Raw genomic sequence first — 12,304 nt, forward strand, 5'->3', positions numbered from 1 at the left:
GCATGGGTGAGGTCCCGGAGGACTGGAGAATTGCTAATGTTGTCCCCTTGTTTAAGAAGGGAGGCAAGGATAATCTAGGAAATTATAGACCGGTGAACCTGACGTCAGTGGTGGGGAAGCTGCTGGAGAAGATACTGAGGGATAAGATCTATTTACATTTGGAAGAAAATGGGCTAATTAGTGATCGGCAGCATGGTTTTGTGCAGGGAAGGTCATGTCTTACCAACTTGATAGAATTCTTTGAGGAAGTAACAAAGTTGATAGATGAGGGAAGAGCTGTAGATGTCATATACATGGACTTCAGTAAGGTGTTTGATAAGGTTCCCCATGGTAGGCTGATGGAGAAAGTGAAGTCGCATGGGGTCCAGGGTGTACTAGCTAGATGGATAGAGAACTGGCTGGGCAACAGGAGACAGACGGTTGTAGTGGAAGGGAGTTTCTCAAAATGGAGAACTGTGACCAGTGGTGTTCCGCAGGGATCTGTGTTGTTTGTGATATACATAAATGATCTGGAGGAAGGTATAGATGGTCTGATTAGCAAGTTTGCAGATGACACTAAGATTGGTAGAGTAGCAGATAGTGAAGGGGACTGTCGGAGAATGCAACAGAATATAGATAGATTGGAGAGTTGGGCAGAGAAATGGCAGATGGAGTTCAATCCAGGCAAATGCAAGGTGATGCATTTTGGAAGATCCAATTCAAGAGTGAACTATGTGGTAAATGGAAAAGCCCTGGGGAAAATTGATGCACAGAGAGATCTGGGTGTTCAGGTCCATTGTACCCTGAAGGTGGCAACGCAGGTGGAAAGAGTGGTCAAGAAGGCATACGGCATGCTTTCATTCATCGGATGGGGTATTGAGTACAAGAGTTGGCAGGTCATGTTACAATTGTATCGGACTTTGGTTCGATCACATTTGGAATACCGTGTACAGTTCTGGTCGCCACATTACCAAAAGAATGTGGATGCTTTGGAGAGGGTGCAGAGGAGGTTCACCAGCATGTTGCCTGGTATGGAGGGCACTAGCTATGAAGAGAGGTTGAGTAGATTAGGATTATTTACATTAGAAAGATGGAGGTTGAGGGGGGACCTGATTGAGGTCTACAAAATCATGAGAGGTATAGACAGGGTGGATAGCAAGAAGCTTTTTCACCAGAGTGGGGGACTCAATTACTAGGGGTCACAATTTCAAGGAGAGAGGGGAAAAGTTTAAGGGAGATATGCGTGGAAAGTTCTTTACGCAGAGGGTGGTGGGTGCCTGGAACGCGTTGCCAGCAGAGGTGGTAGAGGCGGGCACGATAGCGTCATTTAAGATGTATCTAGACAGATACATGAATGGGCAGGGAGCAGAGGGATACAGATCCTTGGAAAATAGGCGACAGGTTTAGAAAGAGGATCTGGATCGGCGCAGGCTTGGAGGGCCGAAGGGCCTGTTCCTGTGCTGTAATTTTCTTTGTTCTTTGTTCTATTATGCTAATTGAGTATGTTACTTTATCAAAAGCCTTCTGCTTTAGACAACACTGCATTGTCTTCATCAATTTTTGCTGTTACTTCAAAAAAATAATTTAGGTTAGTCAAGCATGGTCCAGCTTTTAGAAATCTATAATACTTTTTAAGTAATTCAAACTTCTTCAAACACCTGAGTCTTTTACCCCTGACTGTTTCTAAAACCTTATCCATCATCCATCCACTGCTAATGATAAACTGACCAGCCTGTACCTATTAGCAATCATACAGAAGCTCATTACTACAGCTTTCTAATCCCAACCTACAAACAGTTCCAGACTATGACAGCCTGTGCTCATCAGCTGTACAGCACTGAGTACAAATGTGAATTCCACTTCTTGATCAGTGTGGTAAGTAATAAAGTGCAGATAGAAAAAGCCCACAGCAGCTGCACTAAGCTCTTACGTGTGGGAAGAGGATTTTGCGGAGAGCAGCTTCGTATGACTTGGTTTCCACACGGTCCATCAGGGGACGAATGACAAGCTGGGCATCCAAACCTTATGCAGAAGAAAGGAAGAAAGGAGTTGAGGTAAAAGTTCCACGGCATAGCTCTTCTAACAGAAAAGATTTGATCTACTCACCACCCGAGACAAGAGCCGACTTGGTATGAATAACAGCCCTCACATCATGGGAATGATGTTTAAAAGTCTTCGTACGAACCCACTGAGTATCAGCAACTCCTGACTTTACTGCAATCAGCTGAAATTGGACAACAGTTCCCTCAGAGGTTCCAGCAACAATGCTGTCTTCAGCCTGCAGAGAGCAAAATCCCCATCAGCAGAGTGTAGAACACAGCTTGCCACTGAGTGGAATGTGACAGTGGACAGGTGTTAAAAGTGAGTCAGCTGTCACTGGAACAGTGACACAGACTGACAGTACAAAGATCTACTCTCACCTTGTTCACTGAAAGTGTCAACACATCACATTTAGTGACTGGGTGTGTTTTCAGCAGAGTTCCTGTCTGCCAATCCCAGAACTGCACTTTCCCTGCTGAATCAGCACTCACAATAGAGTAATTGCTGAGAAAACAGAGACTCCATACCACACATTCTCGATTGTGCGAAACCGGATCACCGCGATCCACAAAAATATGACGTGTGCAGTGACCTGGAGAGAAAGGGAATAATGAACTGGCATGAATGCAGAAATCTGGAGAAACCAAGATTCAGTTAAATGCCACAGTCTGAAGCACAGGCCCAGAGCAAAAAAACCCAGCAAACCCAAAAACAGAGAGATCTAACTTTTAAAATAAACTATTTAGTTCAGCTCCCAGTAAAGCTGAGTTGGTTTGAGTGTACCTCATCTTTCTGGAGTTTCAACATGAGACAGAAAGAACCAAAAGGACGAAACAAAAGAACGGAGAAGGGAAGGAGGTAGCAATGTAATCCAGAGCCCTATCTATAAGACGCACCGTTGTAATTCACTCAGCATTTCTTAAAACTATGACTATTATCACAGAGAAGAACAAGTACAGCAGCACATGGGAACACCACCACTGCTAAGTCAAAAACCATCCCATTTTGGATATATACATTATTTTTTCCACTGGGCCATGCATGGAATAGCCTGAGAGGATTTTCCAGTGTGAATAATATTCTGGATATTCCTCATAATCTGGCTCTTAAATCATGCAGTGAGGTAATGGGAAAGGGTGATATTTCTGACTGAAGCAGGCCCACATGCAAATGAAACACTCAGGAATTTTCTTGCGTCTTCTATACAAAAAGACATGCCACTGTCAACATTTTATACTAGTTTGAGCAGCACTACAGTCTCAAATCATTTTAGAATGCAGACAGCTATTGGCATGGAACAAGGATCAGTTCCTCGGTGAGGATGTTGGAGAGATCGTTGTGGCTTTGGAAAAAGTTGTCCATTCAAGTGATTTCAGAGAATTTTAAGACCACATTGTGAGGTAGATTTGTGTGCATTTTAAAAAGCAAAGGCCTTCATGGTAAGTTGTTGACACGGCCAAAATTGACCTTCAACAACCCTTGTACGTGTAATGACTTAACTGCGAAGATGACACGGATAATCGAGCCTCACTGTTCCACAACCTGTCACAAACTGTATAAATACGTTAAACCCCATTGAGACCACCAAAATGACCAAGTTGCCTGACTGCTATTGAGGATTAAGCAATTCACGCCGCATTCCTCCAGGAGCAACAATAAAAATCCTAATTTTTGTGACACATGACTTTAATGGGAACAATGAAAAAGAAAGTATTTCCAGTTTATGAAATTTATATATCGTCTCAAAACTGCAAATACACAATCATGATTATGACAGACAAAAGACACATGGTTTAACACATATAGTATGGCTGGACAAAGATCATAGATGGAGTAAACAAAATTCCAAAGGACAAAAGTCCAGAGCACAAGGTAGAAATTTAATTTCTCAGAGTCCTTTTCATTTTAGGAATGATAACACACTGTTGTCCGTGGGATGGCTGTTGTTATTTGATGGTCAGTTGGAATCAAATCTTCTTTAAATTAGAGTTCTTTCTTTTCCTACACTGTATTCTTGCCGTTTTGAAATGAATGCTTAACATTTCATTTGCCTTCCTAACCGCGAACTGAAGCTGCATGTTAACCTTAAGGAAATCCTGAACTAGGACTCCCAAGTCCCTTTGTGCTTCAGGTTTCCAAAGTCTTTCCCTATTTAGAAAATAGTCCACTCCTCTATTCTTCCTACCAACATGCCTCACTTTACACTTTGCCAAAACTGTATTCCATTTGCCACTACTTTGCCCACTCACCTAGCATGTCCAAGGCCTTCTGCAACCTTCCCACTTCCTCAACAATACCTGTCCCTCCACCTACCTTTGTGCTATCTGCAAACTTAGAAACAATGCCCTCAGTTCCTTTGTCAGATCATTAACATATAATGTGAATAGGTGTTGGTATGTTGTCAGGGGGCTAGATTTTTCTGAAATTAGATCTTACACACACCTACATGCAACTTAAATTGGAAGATGAGTCAATGTCTATTTGACTATTAATATCTATATGGATCTTTTTCAGTTTCATAGCGTCCCTTCTGGTCCTTCTCCAACCCTTGGAATACTCCAATGGATGATGAACTGAACTTTTTAAGGCAAGGAGTAGTGTATTATGTAGATTTCTTTTATTCTTACACAGGATGTAGTGTCTCTAGTAATGCTGGATTTTTTGTTCATACCCAACTGCCCTTGAACTGAGTGGCTCTCCAGACCATTAAGAGTCAACCACATTGGGTCTGGAGTCACATGTAGGCAGACCAGCTACATATGGCAGATTTCTTTCCGTCAGGAAAACTCATGAACCATGTGAATTTTCATGACAATCGCCCGTAGACTAGGTTTGTTATTCCAGACAGGTGGATGAGGGTAAAGCGGTTGATGTGGTGTATATGGGTTTCAGTGAAGCGTTTGATAAGGTTCCCCATGGTAGGCTATTGCAGAAAATACGGAGGCATGGGATTGAGGGTGATTTAGCGGTTTGGATCAGAAATTGGCTAGCTGTAAGAAGACAGAGGGTGGTGGCTGATGGGAAATGTTCATCCTGGAGTTCAGTTACTAATCATGTACCTCAAGGATCTGTTTTGGGGCCACTGCTGTTTGTCATTTTTATAAATGACCTGGATGAGGTTGTAGAAGGATGGGTTAGTAAATTTGCGGATGACACCAAAGTCGGTGGAGTTGTGGATAGTGCGGAAGGATGTTGTAGGTTACAGAGGGACATAGATAAGCTGCTGAGCTGGGCTGAGAGGTGGCAAATGGAGTTTAATGCGGAAAAGTGTGAGGTGATTCACTTTGGAAGGAGTAACAGGAATACAGAGTACTGGGCTAATGGTAACATTCTTGGTAGTGTGGATGAGCAGAGAGATCTCAGTGTCCATGTGCATAGATCACTGAAAGTTGCCACCCAGGTTGATAGCGTTGTTAAGAAGGCATACGGTATGTTAGGTTTTATTGGTAGAGGGATTGAGTTTCGGAGCCATGAGGTCATGTTGCAGCTGTACAAAACTCTGGTGCAGCCACACTTGGAGTATTGCGTACAGTTCTGGTCACCGCATTATAGGAAGGATGTGGAAGCAGTGGAAAGGGTGCAGAGGAGATTTACCAGGATGTTGCCTGGTATGGAGGGAAGGTCTTATGAGGAAAGGCTGAGGGACTTGAGGCTGTTTACGTTAGCGAGAAGAAGGTTAAGAGGTGATTTAATAGAGACATACAAGATGATCAGAGGATTAGATAGGGTGGACAGTGGGAGCCTTTTTCCTCAGATGGTGATGGCTAGCACGCGGGGACATAGCTTTAAATTGAGGGGTGATAGATATAGGACAGATGTCAGAGGTAGGTTCTTTACTCAGAGAGTAGTAAGGGCGTGGAATGCCCTGCCTGCAAAAGTAGTAGACTCGCCCACTTTAAGGGCATTTAAATGGTCATTGGATAAACATATGCATGATAATGGAATAGCATAGGTTAGATAGGCTTCAGATTGGTTTCACAGGTCGGCGCAACATCGAGGGCCGAAGGGCCTGTACTGCGCTGTAATGTTCTATGTTCGAACTTTACCATCCACCATAGTGACATTCAGACCTATGTTCCCCAAAGCATTAGCTTCAGCCTCGATATACATAGTTCAGATCCAAATAGACAGATACACGATGACAGACTGAAGAAGGTATTCCAACATTTGGAAAAGTAGAGTTTGTGTGAAAGAATTCAAATGTGAAATGTTTAAAATTATTTTGAGCATTTGGTCACTGGGTAGAGAGAGGTGGGTTACATCCACCAAGGTTTAAGCAACGAGAAATGCCCTACACCTTCGGAATAGTTCTCATCTATTTTGAATCCAGTGAATTATTACGGTAAATTCATTGCAAATTCCACAAATGTATTGCATTCATTGAATGAACTCTTGAAAAAAATGTGGCAAAGCATTCAAATTGTTAACAAGTGAATTGGAAGATGGTACAATGCTTTTACATTATGATGAATCCTTAAAGACTAAGCTAGAACATGATACCTCTCCATATGGAATATACGCTGTGATCTCTCATCTATTTGATAATGCCAAAGAGACACCGAATGCATTTGTCTCACAAACCCTCAGCATCAAGGAATGGATGTTTGCGCAGATAGAGCATTAAGCAGTGTCTTTGAGTTTTGGAGTAAGAGGTTTTCATCAACAATTGTATGGTCACAGTTTCACAAATGAAACTGATCATAAAACATTCATAGATAGTAGGAACTGCAGATGCTGGAGAATCCGAGTTAACAAGGTGTAGAGCTGGATGAACACAGCAGGCCAAGCAGCATCAGAGGAGCAGGAAGGCTGACGTTTCGGGCCTAGACCCTTCTTCATGCTGTTTTGAGTCCAATGGCTCTGGTACCCACTTCAGCTACATCCTGAATACAGAGAAAGGCTTTGATTTTGTTTGCTCATAAGAACAACATTAGGAATTGATGATCAGAAGACCATTGTCATACTGATATGATGTCCAGATCACCATTCCACATTCAATGTCGAACCCAACAGCGAGAATGCATTTTTCTTCTCACAGCAGATGACACTGGGTGGAACAGTTTGTCACGAATCAGATTGTCAGGAGTATATGACTATATTACAAATCGGTGGTCCACACAGACTCTGGATTTAGAAATCAGGAAACTTTTAACTGGGAGAATGAGTTGTCAGTTGATAAAAGGATACAAGGGCTGAACATTTGCAACTGCCAGGTAAGCAAATCACTTCATTCTACACTTTTAGTTGTGACTCTTGAAACAGGGCTTTGCCCATATTCTTCCAATTATAATTATACTGTAGAGCTGTGTCATCTCATATCATCTGTGCATGAACACGTATTTGTTTGGGATTAGGGGGATGTAGTTTAAGTCTGCTCAATAACTTAATTAATAACCATTTGTCACTTGTTTAAAAATAAGTTTGGACCGGAAACGTTAACTCTGCTTTCTCTACACACATGCTGCCAGATCTGCTGCATTTCTTCAGCTATTTTTAAGTTTTGTTTTTGCAGAAACCTGTTTAACACTCTTTTGTTCCAGATAGTAGTAATAAAGAGAAATAAAGTAACCATTTTTGTGATTAAATAACATACGCATTTCTGGTACAGTTTGTAGAGAAGTGGAGTTTGATCTTCTGGCCATCTTCACAGAGTGGTAACAGTCAATTAGTTTCATAAATAAATGAAAAACAAGAAATGTATAAAAGTTGTATGACTTTTGAACGCTTGTGTAACTTATTAATTAGAAGAAAGCAATAGCACCCTCTTGTTGTCATCTGTATATATTATGTCAGCTAGTTTGTTCTGCGTGACTTGCCACCTCCATATGCTGACATCTTTATCTGAGCTGCAAAGATATTGCACAACTTACCAGACTTCACATCAAAAACTCGGATAACATCCAGCGATCCTGTCACAATCATTGAACCTGACTTGTGCCAAGCCAAAGAAAGTACACGACCTGCCAGACAGAGAAGGGAAGTCCATTAAACTTTACTATTACTAACTCATCAAATTTTATGGTACAGAGAGAAGCTGCCACATTCTGTGAACAATATCAACTCTTTGAAAGAGTCACTTAATGAATTACTTCCCTGTGCTTTCCCATAGCCCTGCAATTCTTTCGTCATAGAGGTCTACCGCACTTAACAGCTCATCCAACTAGCAAGAATATATCTCCTCACCATTTACCACCCAGCAATTTTTGTATCAACTGCAAACTTAGTAATCAACCCTCTTACATTCAAGTCTAAATCATTTATATAAATCATAAACAACAAGGGCCTCAACACTGATCCCTGCAGAATCCCACTGAGCATAGGCTTCCAGGCACAAACACACCCCTCAACTATCACCCTCTGCTTCTTGCCATTCAGCTAATTGTGTGTCCAATTTGCCAAAATTCTTTGGATCCCATGGGCTCTTACCTTTGTTATCAATCTCACACACAAGATCTTATCAAAAGCCTTGATGAAATCCAAGTATACTACATCAAAAGCACTGCCCCCATTTACACACCTGATTACATCCTCAAAAAATTTAACCGTTGGTCCGACATGACCTCCCCTTAACGACTCCATGCTGACTGTTCTTGATTAATCCCTGCCTCTCCAACAGCAGATTAATTCTGTCCATCAAAATTGCTTCCAATCGTTGCCTCACCAATGAGATTAGACTGATGGCCTGTAGTTTTCTGATGGTTTCTAGTTTATCCTTTGCTCCCTTCTTGAATAATGGTATCACATTGGCTTTCCTCCAGTCCTGTGGCACCTCTCCTGTGGCCAGAGGGGAACTGAAAATTACTGCCAGCACGTCCTTTGCTTCAGTCAACAATCTGAGATACACTTTATCTAGTCTGGAGATTGATCTACATTTAAGCATGTCAGACCATCATCTCTGTTGATGCTAATTTCTTTAAGTAGGAGAATGAGGTTGAGAAAGATATCAGCCATGATCGAATGGTGGAGCAGACATGATGTGCTGAATGGTCTAATTCTATTCCTATATCTTACGGTCTTACTCTTTCATCCTGATTTCTATATCTATATTGTCCTTCTCATGAGTGAACACTGACACAACGTATTCATTTAGAACCCCATCTATGTCCTCTGGTCCCATGCACAAAATTACCACTGTGATCCTTAATTGGTCCTACTTTCTCTCTCATTATCCTTTTACCCTTAATGTTTTTGTTCCTTTATCCACAGCACTTTGCTTTCACAGAAACCAATTAGTTGTCTAAATATGATTTCCTTTTAACAAAACTATGTTAACCCTGCATCATTATTTTGAACTTTTTTGAAATACTTGCTATGCGAACTTTACCAGTAGCTTTTAACATCTTCACTGCGTTAAGCTAACTTGCCCATAGTTTCCTCAATAGGGTTAGCGTTTCCCCATTCTCCTGATTCCATTACCAATCAAGAACCTAACTATCTCTGTCTTAAATACACTCAATGAATTGGCCCCCACAGTGTTCTGCAATAATGAGCTCCACAGATTCACCATCCTCTGGCTGAAGAAATTCCTCCTCAATGCATTTCTAAAAGGTTCACTTTGATGTTGTGCTTTTGTCTCCTTCCCTTTTTGAAAAATTGAGTTACATTTGCAATTTTTCAGTCTAAAAGAACTTTCCTCATATCTAGGGATTTTTGGAAAGTTAAAAACAAAGCTTCAATTATCTCACTAGCCACTTCATTTAAGAACCTAGAAGTCCATTAAAACCCAGGAATGAATTGGAGTTGTGGGCTGACAATCTGCTGATGATAATTTTAGTGAGGTCCTCCTTCCCTTCTATTTTCTTTCCTGCTGCTAATTATGGGATGCTACTTGTATCCTCTGTACTGAAAAAATTCTGATCAATTCATCCCTAGGTTGTCTGCTTCTGCAAGTAGTATAAATTTACATTGTATTGTCTTGTCTCATTCTTGCCTCCAAAATGCATTATGTGGCTCCTTTCTATATTATAATTCATTTGTCATGTGACTACTCATTTCATTAGTATGTCCATAGTTACTCTTTTTATTCATTCACAGCACGGAAGTTAGTGAACTTGATGTATTGCTACGATAATCTGGTTATTTCACCATTGTTATTACTGATAAGATGGTTTTTATTTGAACGGACTTTATTTATTTATGGAACTGACTTTCGATTTCACAGCTGCTGGGTGGGATTCAAACTTCTGTCTCCTGACCTGGTTGAGGTCAGGACTCCAGATTAATAACTTAACTACAATATATTGTTCAAAGAGAGAGACACACTGTTGAAGCTTTTTGTCTTGCATTCATCAGGACAGTATCACAAGAACACCAAACCTCAAATGTACCAAAATACATATCGATTATTCAGGGGCAACTTACTTTTCGCAACTTAACCAAGAGGCTGGGGTAATTGTTTCCTGGTGCACTCTCCATGGCAATACCTTGACCAAGTCCACTTACCAATCAAATAGCACCCATGTTTCTCCTTGAGATTTGGTATTTTTGTGACTCTGTCCTGATGAATGCCAGACAAAAATCTTTGACAACATCTTTTCTTCAGGAATGCAAAATTTCTGTACCACCAAACACGCACTCAGTATTACTCCTCTGAAATTCATGCACATGCCAAATTGTAGTCTCTATTTGTAACTTACTGCTATTGACTACTAAACTCACATTTCTCATCCCTCAAAAACACATTCCAACTGCAGTTACAAGCAACCCTCCTGTGCTGAGTTACATTGAGATAAGGCGACCAGTATCTGACCCTCTAGCAATTGTGCTGTACGGTTCAGGATTACAAAAGACGAGACTCATTGCTCCACACCTTTTTGACGATCCAGATTTCTCTCAAACTGAAGTTTTTCTGGAAGAATCTCAAACAATTTGACCGAGCCATCTTCACATCCGACCTACAGGTAACAAAGACACATAGCCATTAGTAACTTGTGCACATTGTACTAGACCAGAATCACAGTTAAATGTGGCAATTACATTAAAATAAAATCCTTTACTTCATCAATTCGCATTTGATAAAAGCTTAAAAAGTGAAAGAAAAAGATTTTTTGCAGACATTCAGTCATTTGAAATCCAATTTCCTAAGAAACTTTCATGGAAATGAAATACATTTTCCTCATCATCTTTGACCACAACCTTCTCACCATCAAAGTCAGAAGTGGGGATGTTTGCTGATGATTGTATAATGTTCAGCACCAACATCTCAGGTACTGAAGCAGCTCATGGCCATAAGTAGCAAAACCTGAGCTCGGGCTGACAAGTAGGAAATAATATTTGCACCACATAAGAATGATCACCTCCAAAAAGAGAAGATCTAAGCAACACCCCTGACATTCAATGGCATTTCCATCGCTGAATCCCGCACCATCAACATCCTGGGGATTACCATTGACCTGAAACTGAACTGGACCAGCCATGTAAATCACCACCAGATTCCATAAATTCTGCCCTACAGGGCAGAAAGCAAGACTGTAGTGGAATACAGTCCACTTTCCTGGATAAGGACAACAACACTCCAAGAGGCTCAACACCAACCAGTAAGAAGTAGCCAGCTTGATTGGGATGTCATCTTAAACCTTCGACTCATCCACCATCAATGCACAGTAGTAGCTATTTGTACGATCTACAAGCTGCTCTGCAACTACTCAACAAGGCTCTCAGACAGCATCCTCCAAACCCACAACTACTACCAGTTAGAAGAACAAGAGAACACTAACACACGCAAATTTTGTAGGATCAGAATCTCCTCCTATTGGATTTTATTAAAAATGAAAAAGAACTTCAAAGCCCGTGAGCACAAGGGCTGCAAATAAAAGCCCACCCTCAGCACATATCTAAGACTGTCCCTAGTTTGTAAACAGGTTCGGTTCTTGACTCTGTCGTAAATCGATTTGTACCCAAGTCAGAATACAATGCACGATAACATAAATACCATTCATAAGCACAGGAAATACTTTAATGTCGGATCTTTAAAATTACATCCCTGTATGGGATTGCATTCATGAGTATAAGAGTTTGCAAGTCAGACATTCATCAAGTAGGTAGGCGATCGCCTAGTGTATTATTGCTCGACTAAATGTTCTGGGGACCTGGGTTTGAATCCTGCCATAGCAGGTGGTGGTATTTGAATTCAATAAAAAAAAAATCCAGTGTTAAGAATCGACTGATCACCACGAAATCATTACTGATTGTCAGAAAAACCCATCTGGTTCACTAATGTCCTTCAGGGAAGGAAATCTATATGTGACTCCAGACCCACAGCAATGTGGTTGACTCTTAACTGCCC

At 41.0% G+C, this 12,304-nt stretch overlaps 1 protein-coding gene across 1 annotated transcript in view; it reads right to left on the minus strand.

Moving 5' to 3' along the window:
* The window catches only part of utp4 (UTP4 small subunit processome component), a 27,812-nt gene extending 16,891 nt beyond the window's left edge, over positions 1-10,921 (minus strand). The window contains exons 1-5 of the mRNA XM_020509822.2: positions 10,829-10,921; positions 7,890-7,979; positions 2,400-2,611; positions 2,086-2,257; positions 1,910-2,001 (exon numbers count right to left, since the gene is read on the minus strand). Coding sequence (XP_020365411.1) covers positions 1,910-2,001; positions 2,086-2,257; positions 2,400-2,611; positions 7,890-7,941 — 528 coding nt within the window. The 5' untranslated portion in view covers positions 7,942-7,979; positions 10,829-10,921. The remainder of the gene's footprint in view (positions 1-1,909; positions 2,002-2,085; positions 2,258-2,399; positions 2,612-7,889; positions 7,980-10,828) is intronic.
* Between the last annotated feature and the right edge of the window lie 1,383 nt (positions 10,922-12,304).

The sequence above is a fragment of the Rhincodon typus genome, chromosome 15 (assembly GCF_021869965.1).
Source record: "Rhincodon typus isolate 14 chromosome 15, sRhiTyp1.1, whole genome shotgun sequence".
Classification (NCBI taxonomy): Eukaryota; Metazoa; Chordata; class Chondrichthyes; order Orectolobiformes; family Rhincodontidae; genus Rhincodon; species Rhincodon typus.